The sequence below is a fragment of the Sus scrofa genome, chromosome 13 (assembly GCF_054392235.1).
Source record: "Sus scrofa isolate SSC_HxYL_T2T_F1_AM1 chromosome 13, Sscrofa_HxYL_maternal_Yorkshire_Landrace_v2.0, whole genome shotgun sequence".
In the NCBI taxonomy this organism is placed as follows: domain Eukaryota; kingdom Metazoa; phylum Chordata; class Mammalia; order Artiodactyla; family Suidae; genus Sus; species Sus scrofa.
In genome coordinates, this window is record NC_139395.1 from 105,511,485 (window position 1) to 105,528,452 (window position 16,968).

General features: G+C 40.8%; 2 protein-coding genes and 1 long non-coding RNA gene across 6 annotated transcripts in view; 2 read left to right on the forward strand and 1 right to left on the reverse strand.

The window, feature by feature from the left end:
- Nucleotides 1-1,638: 1,638 nt before the first annotated feature.
- SERP1 (stress associated endoplasmic reticulum protein 1) lies at nucleotides 1,639-6,196 on the reverse strand. The gene is made up of 3 exons (NM_001243260.1): nucleotides 5,722-6,196; nucleotides 5,363-5,438; nucleotides 1,639-4,183 (listed from the first exon to the last, which is right to left on the reverse strand). Exons 1-3 carry the CDS (start codon nucleotides 5,803-5,805, stop codon nucleotides 4,143-4,145), a joined length of 201 nt encoding a protein of 66 aa, NP_001230189.1. The 5' UTR covers nucleotides 5,806-6,196; the 3' UTR covers nucleotides 1,639-4,142.
- Nucleotides 6,197-6,435: 239 nt separating this feature from the next.
- EIF2A (eukaryotic translation initiation factor 2A) overlaps nucleotides 6,436-16,968 on the forward strand; it is a 42,605-nt gene continuing 32,072 nt past the window's right edge. For all 4 annotated transcript variants that reach the window (XR_014824177.1, XR_014824176.1, XM_021069600.2 and 1 more), the window contains exons 1-2: nucleotides 6,436-6,480; nucleotides 13,464-13,533. Coding sequence is in view for 1 of the 4 variants with exons in the window: in XM_021069600.2 (XP_020925259.1) it covers nucleotides 6,453-6,480; nucleotides 13,464-13,533 (98 nt within the window). In the remaining 3 variants the exon portion in view is untranslated. The remainder of the gene's footprint in view (nucleotides 6,481-13,463; nucleotides 13,534-16,968) is intronic.
- On the forward strand, nucleotides 13,626-16,888 carry LOC146397534 (uncharacterized). The gene is made up of 2 exons (XR_014824193.1): nucleotides 13,626-15,297; nucleotides 15,585-16,888. It is a non-coding gene; the product is annotated as an uncharacterized LOC146397534 (long non-coding RNA).

Here is a 16,968-nt window from a genome sequence, read left to right on the forward strand (position 1 = left end):
CACAGCCACAGCAGTGACAATGCCAGATCCTTAACCTTATGAGCCACCAGAGAACTCCCCAAAATACTTTTAAAAAAACGTATTCAAATATTACAGTGAATAGCATTACTGATTTGATCTGTTAATTTTGTGCTGTATAGGAAATACCAATAGTAAATTTGTCAAATTCTTCAAAAGGAATTATATCCATAAAAGGACATCTTTGTCTTTCTTCAACTTGGCATTATGAAAAAAAAAAAACTAGTTTTTTTTGTTTTTGTCTTTTTGCCTTTTCTAGGGCCGCTCCCTCGGTGTATGTAGGTTCCTAGGCAAGGGGTGTAATTGGAGATGTAGCTTCCAGCCTACCCCAGAGCCACAGCAATGCAGGATCCAAGCCGCATCTGAAACCCACACCACAGCTCATGGCAACGCCGGATCCTTAACCCACTGAGCAAGGCCAGAAATCGAACCCGCAACCTCATGGTTCCTAGTCAGATTCATTAACCACTGAGCCAGGACGGGAACTCCCAAGATTAGCTTTTCTAAAAACAGAAGCAGAAGTTCCCCTTGTTGCTCAGCAGAATCCGGATCCAAGTAGTACCCATAAGCATGCAGATTCGATCCCTGGCCCAGCTTAGTGGGTTAACAATCCTATGCCTGCTGTGTGGCATAGGTGGCAGATACAGCTGGATCCTGTGTGGCTGTGGTGTATGTAGGCTGGCAGCTGCAGCTCTGATTTGACTCCTAACCTGGGATCTTCCATATGCTGAGCCCTAAAAAATAAAAAAATATAAACAATAAAAAATGAAAATACAGAAGCAAAGAACTCATAAAAACAGAAGCGTTCTGTGTGGATGTTTTGCAATTGTTCCTATGGTATCCAGATGGTATAGTCAGGAAAACTTGGTTTTAGTTTCTGCTCTACCTCAAGTAGCTTTCTAAGAGCAGACAACTTTTACCTGGTTTTACTTATCTTTTGAAATATTTATCAGAACTATGGCCATTTTCATTTTATTGTCTTTTTCCTCACTACTGGACAGAAAGATACCTGAGTACTGGGACTCTGTATTCACAGCTCTATCTTCAGAGCTGGAACATAAGTTTCTCAATAGTTACTGAATAAATGAAATTTTTGCTTATCTGTAAATCCAGGCAGTTGGACTAAATTTCCCTTGTCACATGTTTATGATTCTGTGATATATATGAATTTACTTTGAATTATCTAAGTCCAGACAGTTGAATTTTCCCCTTCAGCTCATTTTCTAGCCTTTTATTGCTCATTAGCACTCTTTCCAAATTTGGACATTTTTGTCCTAACTCAACTTTAAGAAAAAGCAGTACAAACAGAAAGTGGAATTGTGTTTAGATAGGAAAGGTTTCTCTGAGGGAGTGATATAGAATTTGTTATTGAACCTAACTCCTACCTCTTAAGGCTGTGATTCATGTTTTTTAAACAACAATTAAAAAAAAACAAAAACTAAAAAGGTAGGTAAAGGTACATCAAACTACAGAACATTTTCTAAATGGAAAATCTGACGATGACCTAAATTTTACAGATGCTAAAGCATAATTGAATTTTGTTGCTGAACTACCCAAGAACATAATCTGGTACCACATGATAGCCTACTCAGGAACCTCAGTGAGAAGAGCCATGGCCTTGCAGTTAAGTATATACATTTCTTTAATGTAAATCAAAACCTATTACAATGCATTCTGTTACAATGAAAATCTTTACCTATTTTGGAAGCCCACTCAATTATTCTGAGCAACATTATATACAACCCAACAGGTACAATGAAATCATTGACAACTTCTTGAAACATTATAGCTAAATTACAGAGTAACTGGATAATGTGGATAACCCCAATAAAGTACTTATTCTCACATTGTGCTCAACATTAGATGATATATAAAATTCAACCCAGAAAGGGAGATCAAAAAAACAAAACAAAAAAACCTGTGCTTTTTCCTTGAACCAGACTCAATGAGGTGAGGGTAAATCCCAGGTGGGAAAGTATTTAATTTATTGTGCTTTTATATATTTTTCTTGTCACCTATTCCTAGTTATAAAACTTAATCTGTGCCTCTGGATACTTCTTTTAACTCAAGTATAACACATCAAGCGTTCTTTAAAATCATTTTCTATTAACTATAAAAAGTATACTCAGATAAGAACTCTATAAAATCATTTCCTTTTAGAAGGCATCAAATATTCAGGGAACTTTATTTTTAAAGAATAAATCAAGTAAGATATAGCTTTCATTAACCCAAACATGCATAATCCTTAATATAAAATGCACTCAATTGGTAATTACATACGAAATACAAAGGGAATGCAACTTTACATATGTAAAATGATTGTCCACTATACCAATTTACCAGCCAAATGAATAGACATTGTACGTTAAAAAAAAAACAAAACAAAAACCAACAACAAAAAAACACCTCAGCATCCTAAAGCCAATTGTCTATAGTAAACCACGGGAAATTCTGTCTGATATGGAATGGTTTGACTCAAAACAAAGAATAAGGCACCTGCTATGAATTTAGAACAATAACTTTCATTTTTAAAGTTAAAACAGAATTAGGTAATCAAGACACTTGTTTCAAAGGGGAAATAAGTACTTGGTTGACTTCCTGGGTGAGAAAGGCAGGTAACAATGCAGACAATAAAAACCTGCTGGCCCAAGGTCAGCTGATTCCTTTCTTATTCCAGAGTAGTCAAGTTCCCAAACATTTTTAACCACTCCTCTCCCTCATTCTCCCATATACTTAAGGGGTGTCAGAAGATCTGAGGTTTACACTGTGTATAAACTAGGTAGTAGATTTCCCTTCTGTTTCTCTTAAAACAGCTTATTTTAGAGATATCCTGAGGCAATTAACAAAGCAAACAAGCGGGCTTCTTTCCAATTCATTAACACATAGACACTTCTCAGGCTTTTTTATGAAGTTATGGCTAAGCATTTAAATAGCCAATACCAGCAATTTTCAACAGTATCAGAAAACCCAGAGCCTGCCTTATCACTAACCCTTACCATTAATAAAAAGAAAGTTTGATCAATCATAACCTATAAAATCATACAACAAAGGGAAGACAAAAGACTGATCCTTATCAGGAAATCCATTTAATTTCACATGACACTTTAAGCTGATGTATCCAGTACCCTAACAATTTTAATCATAAATCAAGAAAAATCATTTCCAAACTAAGTGTAACGTTTCAGTTGATGTGCCTTTTTTGGTATTAAAAGTGCTATTAACATGCTAAGATGTGTTATGGCACACTCGACTCAACAGTATGTCCTGATGAGGCATTGATTTTTAGTAGTATTTTCTCCCAAAAACGTCCAGCATAATAGACCCCTTTGATATATTAAAGTAATCCTGGTAAAATCGATGGAGATATAGACAAAGCTTCCCTGACTTTATTCCACAATGGTTATTTTTAAGGAAAGTGAACAAAATGCTCAACCAAGTTGTCTTCTTACGGCATCTTAGGTTAGTATATTCACTCATGCAAAATCCAAGGTAGTGTAATAGAAATAATACTGTTAAATTAGACATTGTGGATCTAAGCATCTCCCTTTATATGAGGCATTTAGAAGCTTTTTAAAAATTTTAGGTGCTAAAAATTGTGGGAAAACTAGGCTAACTGTGGTTGTTCCATTTATAAGCACCTTGTTACAGGACAGTTACATGGCCCTATAAGGGAGTGTGCTTTCAAGAGATAGTAATAAAGTGCCTAGCTATATAAAAACCATAGGATTCCAAATTTTAAATTATGCTAATTGCATTTACACATTAGGGCTAACAAAATCTAGACCCTGTCTACACATATTTAACCTAATTATCTATATACTGTTCTAATAACCACATTAAAAAAAATTTACTCTTTACTGACTGAATAAGTAGGGTCCACTACTGTAGCTTAATCAAATTTTATTGCTTTATTCATGTGGTGCTTTTGCAAGGCACTGTGGTATGGACTAGAAAACTTGGAATGACTTGTGAAGAAACCTTGGAATGACACATGAAGGATGATATGAAAAGTCATTCTGAGGCAGGATGCTTTACTGAATTGTTTTTAACCAGGGTATCAAACATCAGGAATGAGTTCAAGTTAAAATTCACAGGAGAATGGAAACATCTTAAGGTCAGTCACTTCACATGCCCATCCTGATACTTTGAATAATCTGGAAAATTGCTGTAAAGAGAAAGAGCAAGTATTAAAATATGCTTTGAATAAAATAGGCCTGGTAATTGACAAATATTAAGTTCAAGAATCCAAGAAAACTCTTATAATTACTTGCAAATGCTATGTAACTTCATAGCAGTGGGAAGAGAGGCCTACCTTAATAAAACAATTATTTTAAGTCTCAGCTTCCCTGAATTTTATCCTAAATGTCTAAAAGAGTTAGCAAATAAGCAGTGATTTTTAAAGAGCAATTAAAGCACCAAAGCAAACAGGTTTTTTCTAACATAGACTTATTTTGGTTTTACCCTAGATATTAGGTGTGCTTGGCCTGTTATACATACACACTTCCTCATTCTCACAATACTGAAATTCAGTAATCTTTAGGTTATGTAAATTGCTTGGCTCTTGGCCATTTATCAGGAAAGCTTCCAATTGGTACGTTTAGCAGACAGGAAAAGTGAAATGTTTAAAACAAATCTCAGTAACTTTAAAATGTCAGAATGTGGAAAACAGAAACATTACTTCCGTATTAACAGCTTGCATACTAAAATAAAATAAATGGAGGAAAGACATTCTATAATCCATTTGCAAAGGCAAGAGTCTACTTCTACAGAAGGCTGCGCTCATAACTAATTTTTCCTACCATATGTCAAACGTTTTTTTAAACTAAAAACATTTGTTTCACACATTAAATTGTCAATCAGCTACATTTCTTCTATAGTGAATCAATTCTTTGCATCAGATTTACTTTTTTATAAGACGTAACCAATTTTGACATACAGACCTTAGATTTACGGAATACGTTAAATTAAGTTCGAACATCCACATGTACATGAAGTTCCTAAGTTTCTCTTTTGCAACAAAGGTTGCAAAACATTCTAAATTCTTATTCTGGGAGGTGTTTTTGTTTCTTGTTTTGGTCTACATTTCTTTCAACTAGATCGTTACTAAGGACCTGACCTCCTTTTCTACTCTTCTGTGAACGCAAATCAAGCGGGGAGAAGTTTCTAGAGCACCACCCTCTGTGCATATGTGGGACAAGTAATTCGATTCAGATGAAACAGAATTATGCGGGGCTCCCAGCAGGTGGGTTGAGACTCCGCGGCAGGATTCACCACTGATGGGTCACCACGTCATCTCGAACCCGTCATCCAACACCCTACCCGATGGTGGCTACAAAACACTTACCGGAACCACAAACAACAAAAATGAAGAGAGCCAATAACCAGGGTCCTACAGACGCCTTCTCTTCGGGAGCATTTCTCTGCAAAAAGGCAAATCCACGGTTTCCAATGCAAAAAAACCCACTCTGACCCTGGTATCCCACCGCCTGCACCCCGAGCCAGGTCGCTGGGTCCCCGCACCCGACAGGTCTCCCTGCGATCCCGAGCCGCCCAGCTCCGGCACCCACCTCCCAGAGTTCCCAACTTAGCGTCCAACTCGTGGCCTCCAGCCCCTGAGTCGGCCGGGTCTGGGAGGAGAGCTCGACGCGGCCCTGGAGCCCCGGGCCTTGGCGGAACAGAGAGGGGCGCCCGCTCTTCCCTTACCGAGGTCTTGGCGACGTTGCCGCGCTGGGTGATGTTCTTGCTGTGCTTCTCGTTAGCCATACGGATCCGCTGCTTGGCGACCATCTTCGCGGCGCCACGACCTGCCCCGGTCACCCCTCGGCCTCGCTCGCTCGCCTGCCCTAGGGCCCCCGAGACCCACACTCCACTCCCGGTGCCCGCGCCGCCGGAGCGAGTTGGCTCTCAGGCTGGGCGCTAGCTCTGGCCGCTGGGCCTGAGCGCTAGCCGGGCGCGGGCCACCGACTGACTGACGACTGACTGACGACGCTGGCCGAGCGAGGAGGGCGCGCCGAAGGAGGAGAGCAGGCCGCCGGGATATTCTCGCGCCGCTGCTCTGGCCGCTGCTGGAGCGTGGAGCGAGAGAGGAAGGAAATGCAACGCAACAACCGGACAGCGCAGCCCGTCGGCTCGAACTACTTCGGGTTCGGCTGCCAACGTCAGCACTGGGCGGGCTCCGCCTGCCGAGGAAGACGGAGAGGGAGGGGTGAAGACCGACGCACCGGCTCTAGCCCCGCCCCCTCACGCTCCGTAGAGGGTAGCCCCAGAGCCGCCAGTGCCCGTTCAAGCTCTCCAACCGGAAGCGAGTTAGCCCCGAGGCCGGTGGCCCCGGAAACACCAGTTCGTAGTCTGCACGCCGGAGGAGACGTGTTGGGGCCGGGTTCGGCCCTCGTGAACTCTGACCCAGGCGTAAGAGTTTCTCTTCCCGGGACAAGATGGCGCCGTCCGCGCCGCTCCTGACAGGTGAGTTCCGAGCAACCAAGGGAGTGCTTCTTCAGAGCAGTATTTTTTTGTGTCTTTTCCCTCTGGGACTACCCAAGGAGCCTCTGAGTTAGATTTACCTTTTCTTATTGGTTGTAGAAGAGCTGGAGGGCCTTTTGGATTTCTTGGTGTAGCGTGGCAATCGGAAGTGAGGCCCCCGCCTCTGGGCTCCAGCATTCCCCCTCCCTATTGCCCATCCATCATTATTCCCTGACACTACAAGGTCTACAGGAATAGAGGAAGGGGCTTAAGAACAGAGAGTGCTAGCGGGATTTATTGCCTTGGGTCTGCAGTACTGATGTAACACGTACGCTTACCAGGTTGCGACAGGCTTTGTTGACAGTGTGCAGACATTTAGCTCTGTAATAAGGCGGAAAAAGTAAACAAATGGCTTAGTCCAGTAGAATAACTAAACACATTAAATATATTTGAATTTAAGTAATACCAAATCCTGTACTCCTTGACTTTATGAAATTTGTAGGACTGAGTAGAGCAAGTGGACCTGTGGTGGTGTAGGCTTTCATTGGATTTCTGTGGTCTGGAGTGGTGGAAGTGAGCATTATAAAGTAGCAACGTTCAGATATTACAGGATTTCTGAGGTTTTGAAGCTGAAGTAGAGTTTATAATGTTGGAGAAGAAAATAAACTTAGTCTTGGACAATGTCTGCAATGACTCTGGATTAGAGTAATGATTGGCTGGGAGTCTCATATGAGCGTCATCTTCTTAGAGAGGAGTTGGGAGGGAAAAGAAGGCTTTAATTAAGTTACCAATAACTTAATAACGTATGGAAGGGAAAAGAAGCAATTGAGAGAAAGGTGGTCTGCTTTTGAGGAAAGAGGTTATTTCCCCCAAGACTTGAAAGGAAGCTTAAAAAGCTTTTGCACTTTTTACCATTACATTTTGAAATCTTTGTTGCTAAACACCATGGCCATTCATATACAATCTGGCTACCACAGTTCATTCATCAAACATCCATCAAATACAGAGTTCCTGTTGTGGCTCAGCGGGTTAAAACCCAATGTAAGTGTCCGTGAGGATGCATTGGACCCCTAGCCTGGGCACGTCCATATGCTGCAGGTGCGATCTTAAAAGAAAAAGAGAACATTTATCAAATACTAATTTGTTAGATAATATGCCAGACGCATACTGTTTAAAAAGTGTAATTACATAATTAAATGAATTTGTTTCTCTAGCATCATAAAGGTAGCATGTATGTTCCTCAATTTTGGAATACTAAATGCTTATTTGAACTTTAATTTAAAAATTAGCACATTGCAAATCTGATCCTTTTTCTTCCCTTTTAAAATCCTTACAGTGACTGCTTACAAGGTTAAATTCCATCCTGCTTAGCATAGCATAGCATAGCATATAGAACCCTTTATAACATGCTTGGCATTCATTTTATTTCTGGCCATTCCATCCTATTTTGTTCCCCATCAATACTGAACTGCTTATAAAACCCTTGAATAACCTGTTTCCTCAGTCTAACACTACCCTCTTCCTCTTGATTTGGCTGATTTCCTTTTATTTTTGAAATTTTGTTTTAGACACCATTACTTTGTAAAGTCTTTCCTTTTCCTAAGTAGTCATTCTCTCACCAGGCAATTTTTGTGCCTCATATATACTTGGATTTTTTTTTCACTTAAGACATAGGATAATTATCTGGTTGTTTAGGTGCTTTCCTCTCCTGCTATACTGTGAACACCTTAAAGGCAGGAGCAGAGGCGTATTCCTCCCTTTCTTCTCAGTTCCAAGTACAGTGTCTGGTAAACAGTAGACACAATGTTTAATGGAGGAATAAATTAATGAAGGACAACTACTTTCTTTGTAGTCAGATTAACTAAGAGTGACACTTTTCTTACAGTGCTTAAAATCAAGGATGTTATAAGAGGTGAAAGGTTATCTGTCAGTCTGCTTCTAGTGTTTTCGTATAGTGTCTTAGAGAACTTAAGTGGTTGGACATATAAGTAAAGTGGCTGTCAGGATTATATTCAATCATTCAACAACATGGTCCATTTTTCTTTCACTAGAACACACTGATCAATCTTTTAAACATTCTTAGTATAGGTATTTCTGTCAACAATAGATGCATTTTCTTCCAAACCCTTTTTTAAAAACACACTTGGAGTTCTCTCATGGCTCAGTGGGTTAAGGATCCAGCATTGTCACTTCTATGGCTCTGGTTATAGCTGTGGTGCAGGTTCCATCCCTGCCCTAGGAACTTCCAAATACCATGGACACAGCTGGAAAAAAAACAAACAAAAAAAAAACACAAAAATCTTAGCCTCATGGGATTTGGGAGTTGTGAATAATTTGAAGATTATCTAGTAAATTTTACTAGTTATCACTTAATTGGAAATGACAAAAAGCTAAAGCAGGTGAAAAAGGGATTTAAAAAAAAAGTCTCATGTAACTTTAAAGCTCCTACTGTTACATCCAGCTGTTCACACAACTCCAAAAATCTGTTTTTCTTTTCTCCTAGGCTCTTGCTTTCTTTTTGATTAAATGTATTCTCAAGCTGATGTTCTAACTGGGAGCTCCAGGTTTACATCCAACCATCTCAGCAGCCCCAAAGGAAAGTACACATCTGTGCCAATCTCAAGGCTAGCTGTCCTTGGCTTGGCTTGGCTCTTGCTCATCTTTGAATCAGTCAATTTTTAACCTGATTGCCGAGACCAAATTATATTCTAACCCCTAGATATTTCCCAAGGGAAAATTAAAGTCTCCTAAAAGGGAGGGACTGGATGTTAGGCAGATAAAATAGCAATAGCCCGTTACACAAAACCCATATTGTCTAATCAGCTTGCCTAGTTGATTGAGATCATTGAGATAATAAAAATTGAGTCATTTACCCAAATTAATATATACAATTTAGTGGGTGTAGGGATTGGAAAAAGTATCATACTGTAATGATCACTATATTCCTGGCATAGGACTGTTGTTTGTTGAAGCCCAGTAGTTTTCTCAGGCCAATTAACTCAGGCCTAGAGCAATAAATGGTATGTGAATACATAGAAAGGCTAGTAAGTTTTAAAAAGATATTATGTAGATACCATATTTAATGTAATTCTTGCTTTTAAACAGTTATTCTGTGTGAAACTCTGGCATTTGTTGTTTTAATAAAACAAAGTGATTGCATTCTAGATCTTTCTTTTCTTTTCTTTCTTTTTTTCTTTTTTTTTTTTGGCTGCCCTGGGCATATGGAGTTCCCAGGCCAGGGGCCAGGGATCAGATCAGAGTCGAAGTTGCAACTCAAACCGCAGCTACAGCAAACCAGATCCTCAATCCACTGCACTGGGCCAGATCCTCAGTCCTCAATAGGAAGCTGCATCCCAGTGCTTCTAAAATGCCACCGATCCCATTGTGCTACAGCAGGAACGCCTAGATTTTTCTTTCTTTCTTTTCTTTTTTCTTTTGTCTTTTTAGGGCCACACTTGCGGCATATGGAGGTTCCCAGGCCAGGGGTTGAATCACAGCTGCAGCTGCAAGCCTACAGCACAGCCACTGCAACACCAGATCCAAGCTGCATCTGTGAGATCGCATCTTGCAGAAATGCCAGATGCCTAGCCCACTGAGAAAGGCCAGGGATTGAACCACATCCTCACAGATACTATGTCAGGTTCTTAAGGGTTAAGAACCCTTGTCAGGTTAAGGAGAAACTCTGGGCACATTTTAAAAGTGTACTGTGGCTTCATTAAGACTACACTGAGAATGAGTATGAGAATTCTGAAAGAGCTCTTAGTGAGTTAAATTGTCACTTCAGCTTGTGGGAGGGACCTCATTAGGCTAACAGAATTTTATGTAACCTAACAATAATGTATAATCTGATGGCTATAAACTCCCTAGTCTGGGAACTTCTTTTTTTTTTGAGCTGTAGCCACTGGCCTACGCCACAGCCACAGCAACACAGGATCTGCGCTGTGACTGCTACCTACACCACAGCTCATGGCAATGCCAGATTCTTAACTCACTGAGCGAGGCCAGGGATCAAACCTGTGTCCTCATGGTTGCTAGTCAGGTTCATTAACCACTGAGCCATGACAGGAACTCCTGGGAAATTCATTTTTTATTAATTTCTCAGTAATATTTCCTGTAGTATTGTGGCAATGTCAATTCTTAACCTACTGCATCACAAGTCAACTTCCAGTAATGGCCTATTTTTTTCTAAATTATAGTATATCTGGAATTCCTGTCGTGGCTCAGTGGTTAATGAATCTGACTAGGAACCATGAGGTTGTGGGTTCAATCCCTGGCCTTGCTCAGTGGGTTAAGGATCCGGCGTTGCCATGAGCTGTGGTGTAGGTCACAGATGCAGCTTGGATCTGGCATTGCTGTGGCTCTGGCGTAGGCCGGTGGCTACAGCTCCGATTAGACCACTAGCCTGGGAACCTCCATATGCCACAGGAGCGGCCCAAGAAATGGAAAAAAGACAAATAAATAAATAAATTATAATGTATCATTGCAGCAGATGACAAGAAAGAGCACAGCTTTGCCTGTGTAGTAAGAGAATTTTGATGCAGTACTTGACCTTAGCCAAAAGGCCAAGAAACAAGAATTTCTGATGTGGTGCAGCGAATTAAGAATCTGACTGCAGTGGCTCAAGTTGCTGTGGAGGTGCAGGTTTGATCCCCATCCCAGTGCAGTGGATTAAAGTATGTAGCGTTGCTGCAGCATAGGTTGCAGCTGCAGCTTGCATTCAATCCCTGCCATAGGAACTTCCATATGCTGTGGGTGCGGCCACAAAGAAAATAAAATTTCTGATGCTAAAGAATTAAACGTCATACTTTTCAAACCTTCTAGGAAAACATTTTCTGGCATAAAATGTTTTCTGAAAGTATTAGAGATTTTTAGAATAAGTATCTTCAGTGTTTTGTTCAAGGCGTAGCAGTAGACTGAGCTCCTTTGAAATCATTATCTTGAGTGCAGCAATGGACTCATTTTTTAAGATCCCAGATGCCTAGCACGGAGAGTCTCATAGATGGTGGTATGAGGAGTTTAGATTTTGATATATGAAAACAGTTTGCTGGACTCCATTCTATTCAAGCAAGGGCAAACTATCCACAACAGTGTAGTGGACTCAGTCTAGTATATGAGGAAATGTGGTATCTGGTTGTATTCTTGTAGATGTCTAACAAGATACTCATCATTCAATTATTTGTTTACTCATTTTTCATCTCCACTAGAATGGAAGCTCCAGGAGTGCATAGCTTTTTATCTTGTCAGTAGTTCTTTTACTTTCATTCTAACTTTAAATTTTGTTTTCAATATCTGAAAATTGAGCTAGTTAATTTATAGGTAGAAAATCGATATGAAACTGTCCCTTGTGAAGGGAAAGGAAATAGAAGTCAAAGTTGAACCCAAGAATGGCCCCTCTCTACCAGCTTTGCTGCTGAAGAGTGGGAGATTTGTGAATAGCTGGCAGAAAAGGAAGCTGCATGTGAAACTGTCTGTAGCCATGGGCTTAGTAAAACTTTTTTCTTTAGCTCTTAGACTGTTGCTGCTAGCAAGAATTCTAGCTGATAAAATAATAACCTATCACCAACTCCAGTCAGTTTTTTCTCTGGAATATTGAACACTCATTTTCTGCTTTCCATATCCACTGCCCTAGTCCAGGTTTCTATAATCCCTCCTGTGGAACTCCTGCAGAACCATCTTGAGTAGTCTGTTCACATCTACCCTTACTTCTGGTTCACTCTGTCTGCACTGTACAACTTGACCTTTTCAGAATGTAAATCTGGTGTTTAAAATCCGCCTGAAACTTTTTGAAGTTTGCCACCATTCTTAGTTTACAGACCATTGCTTTAACTTAGGCCCCAAGATCCTGCTTGGTCTGAGTCCTAGTTTCTTCACCAGATCCATTCCTTCCAGCCACACAGGCCTTCTTTCCATTCCTCTGATGCTGTCATCTCTCTTGCCATGGAGTTTTTGCATTTGTTACTGTTCTTGCTTGTTAACTACTATTCATCTTTCAGATCTCGGCACACAAATGACTTAGTCAAGGACGCTTTCCTTAACCTTCCATTTTTAGATCAGAACTCCATCTTTTTTTTTTTTTTTTTTTTTTTTTTTTTTTTTTTTTGTCTTTTTGCCTTTTCTTGAGCCGCTCCCGTGGCATATGGAGGTTCCCAGGCTAGAGGTCAAATCGGAGCTGTAGCTGTTGGCCTACGCCAGAGCCACAGCAACATGGGATCCGAGCCGCGTCTGCAACCTATACCGCAGCTCACGGCAACACCGGATCCCTAACCCACTGAGCAAGGCCAGGGATCGAACCTGCAACCTCATGGTTCCTAGTCGGATTCGTTAACCACTGAGCCACGATGGGAACTCCAGATCTATATGTTTTGAAAATGAGATTAGAAAATAATGTGAAGACATGCTACCAGAATTACTTTTTTCCATTTGAATGAAGGAATATTAATATGAATGTTGTATCTCAATGCACATGCACTGATTTATTGAAGTAGTCTCCTTAGAGACTAAGTGAATATGTTTTAGAAAAAAAGAAATAAGAGGGCTATTTCCTGTCTTAGTTTAGGCTGCTGTGATGAAGCACCACATACTAGGTAGCTTACCAACAACAGAAACAGAAATTTCTTACAGTTTCAGAGACTGAAAGTCTGAGACCAGGGTGCCAGAATAGTCAGGATGTGGGGAGGACCCTCTTATTTATCTGCCAATTTGTTGTATCCTCGCATAAGCTGTGCTCTTCTTATAAGGGAACTAAGCCCATTCATGAGGACTCCACTTTTGAAATCTAATACCCCCTAAAAGGCTCCACCTCCAAGAACCGTCACATTGGGCCTAGGGTTCCCATGTGAGGATTTTGCGGAGACACAAAATTTCCATTGCATTCCCTACTTATTCCTTAGCAGATATATGATTTTACGTATAAGGATGAGGAAAATGTGCCCTTTTAACGCAAATGTTTTAAAGTAATGGTAGTTCTTTTCATTTTCTTTCTTTAGTCCGAGGATCAGAAGGACTGTACCTGGTGAACGGACCACCACATTTTACGGAAAGCACAGTGTTTCCAAGGTATGGTTTATTTTATCAAGTAATGTTGCAGAGAACTACATAATACATCTAAATCATTTTTGTTATATTCTGAACAAGAAAGAAAAAGAACAGATAAGCTAGTTTCTGGGGACATATCATAATATTAACAGAAGACAGAAATAATGCATATTCTCTATCAAGAAAGATGATTTTCGCATTTGAAAATAATAGCTTAAGCATGTTTAAAAGAAAAGGTGTAGACAACACTGTAGAGTTCATGCGTCCAACTTAGAAAAATTTTGTCTTAGGGAATGAGGAAAAATTTGCAATATGATAGCTGAACCACTGCCTATAATCTTCATTAAATTTTAGAATTAGAAAGGCAGAGAGGGAATTCCTGTCGTGGCTCAGTGGAAATGAATCTGACTAGCATCCATTAGGATGCAGGTTCAATCCCTGGCCTCACTCAGTGGGTTAACATTCCAGCGTTGCCATGAGCTATGGTGTAGGTCACAGACATGGCTCAGATCTGGTGTTGCTGTGTCTGTGGCATAGGCCAGCAGCTACAGCTCAGATTTGACCCCTAGCCTGGGAGCTTCCATATGCTGTGGATGTGGCCCCTTAAACGACAAAAAGACACACACAAAAAAGGCAAAGAAATGAAGAAATATGAAAAATATATGTATATACATGTAAGTATGTAGCTAGATACATATTTTTTCCAAAAAGAAACAATGAAATGGTAAACCAAAAACTAATAAAAGTGATTATCAGGGAGTTCCCTGGTGGCTCAGTGGGTTAAGGATCCAGTGTCACTGCTATGGCTCAGGAACTTCTGCATGCTGTGGGTGCAGCCAGAAAAAAAAAAGTGATTATCTGTAGGAGGAAAGAGAATTACAGGATGCAGGATATTAGTCTGTAAATGGTCGTTGGTATATATATCGTTTTGCCTTTGCCCATGTAATTGTTTAAATTTTTTAATTGTTTATTTATTTATTGGCCACACCCCATGGCGTGCTGAAGTTCTTGAGCCAAGAATAGAACCTGTGCCACAGCAGTGACAAGGCCAGGTCCTTAACCTACTGAGCTACCAGGGAGCTCCTAAAATACTTAAATGGAAAATGGGAACAAGTGAATCTAGTTTTAATTAAGTTGGTGACAACCATATGATGTGCAAAATCCTTGAATGCATTCAGTAGTTTTATTATTAACAGAAAATTGATATTGTCCTTTTAAGTCCATTGCAGGGTAAAACATAAATAATTATACTAATGCCACAAGGTTTTCAGCATAAGAGCAAAGGTGTTCCCTTGTGGCAAAGCAGGTTAAGGATCTGACTTGTCACTGCTGTGGCTTGGGTCACTGCAGTCGTGTGGGTTTGATCCCTGACCTTGGAATTTCCACACGCAACAGGCACACCAAAAAATAAAAATAAAAAATAATAGTGAAGGGGGCATAGACTTGCATGTATCAATATGAATTAATAATTTACTTTCACATAAATATTTGTGCTTCCTAGTTCTATCCACTGGAAAGGTCTAGAGGCATTGATAACCTAGTAGCAGTAAATACTCCTGCCTCACAGATTTAAACACCAATCTTAACCAAAAGGAATCAGTTCCTTGGAAAAGTGTCCAACTCCAGGTATAGAACAAAAAATGTATGAATTGTGCAGATGCATCTTATGTCAGAAATTGAGAAAGTTGTAAAAGATTAACGGGATTTTGCCGAATGGTCACAGGTTTCATCCTGAAGGGATTCATACCAGCCTTAGATAGGACTGTTTGAACATTAAGAAGAATAGTGAGGAGTTCCCGTCGTGGCGCAGTGGTTAACGAATCCGACTAGGAACCATGAGGTTGTGGGTTCGGTCCCTGCCCTTGCTCAGTGGGTTAACGATCCGGCGTTGCCGTGAGCTGTGGTGTAGGTTGCAGACGCGGCTCGGATCGCGCGTTGCTGTGGCTCTGGCGTAGGCCGGTGGCTACAGCTCCGATTCAACCCCTAGCCTGGGAATCTCCATATGCCGCGGGAGCGGCCCAAGAAATAGCAACAACAACAACAACAAAAAAAAAAAAAAAAAAGAAGAATAGTGAGTTCCACATTCAAGTAGTTGCTTGGGCATCTGACTTGAGAGAGTAAAACAGCTCTGTGGACTCTTGTGTAAATAAATGGATTTGCATTGGGCCAGACTTTGGGAAGCTAGAGGCACCCAAAAGAAAGACCCAAGTCAGGAAACCAGAGAACATATTCCTGGTTTGAGCCTTCAGGATCAGAGCATGCTACCTTCTCGGGTTTGGCCAAAACTGAGAAGCAATGTACCACCAGAGCTGTTATGAAAAACTTGGTTGGTTACAAGTTAAATTAGAACTGCAGATAAGGCAAGAGAACACCAACTCAAAACAGAATGGTGATGCTTAAAGTCATCAATAAGAAGAACTGCAAGACATATGCTGAATGTAGCACCTCAAAGTGAAAACAGATGGACTAATGTGTATTGCTCTCCAGTAGCTTGTTGACACCCCTTTGAAATGGGCAATAAAGGGCATTGAAGGAGTGCTTTATGTAAAGAGGGGTAAACCATGGGGTATTAGAAAATCTGGGCTGAGGAATCATTGGTGAACTCTGAGTTTCAATTTAGAATGTCACCCTGAAGTCTTTTCTAGCCAACAGCTGGGATAAAGGAAAGGTGGCGAGGGAGTTGGGGGGATGTCCTCCTCCATCATCACTTTACCAGTTTCTTTCTTTCTTTCTTTTTTTTTCTTTTTTCTTTTTGTCTTTTGTCCTTTTAGGGCCGCACCTGCAGCATATGGAGGTTCCCAGGCTAGGGGTTTAACTGAAGCTACAGCTGCCGGCCTATGCCACAGCTGTAGCAACACCAGATCCAAGCCGAGTCTGCAACCTACACCACAGCTTACAGCAACGCCAGATTCTTAACTCACTGAGCAAGGTCAAGGATGGAACCTGCAACCTCATGGTTCCTGGTCAGATTCGTTTCTGCTGTGCCACAACGGGAACTCCTTTTTTTTTTTGTTTTGTTTTGTTTTTTGTTGTTGTTTTTTAGGGCTGTACCCACGACATATGGAGGTTCCCAGGCCAGGGGTCAAATTGGAGCTACAGCTGCCAGCCTACACCACAGCCCCAACAACTTGGGATCCCAACCGTGTCTTCGACCTACACCACAGTTCACAGCAACTTGAGGACAGGGATTGAACCTGTGTCCTCATGGATCCTTGTCTGGTTCGTTAACCACTGAGCCATGAAGGGAACTCCCCCCCAGTTTCTTTTATTTCAGCTTCCCCAGCTCCTCAGCCTCTGGATAGATCAACAATAATAACACAATAACCTAGTTCCCACAGGCTATTCAAGCAGGATCTCAGACCTCGTCCCAATAAAATACACTTTACCTTTTCTTAAAAAAAGAACAGAGGAGAAGGAGAAAGAAGAAGGAGTTCCTACTGTGGTGCAGTGTGTTAA

Excerpts from the sequence above, each read along its gene's own strand:
- SERP1 (NM_001243260.1), bottom strand. The coding sequence starts at position 5,805 with ATGGTCGCCAAGCAGCGGATCCGTATGGCTAACGAGAAGCACAGCAAG. Across the intron at positions 5,439-5,721 it reads GCAACGTCGCCAAGACCTCG|AGAAATGCTCCCGAAGAGAA; the intron begins GTAAGGGAAGAG and ends GCCTTTTTGCAG. Across the intron at positions 4,184-5,362 it reads TTTTGTTGTTTGTGGTTCCG|CAATTTTCCAGATTATTCAA; the intron begins GTAAGTGTTTTG and ends TTCTCTTTACAG.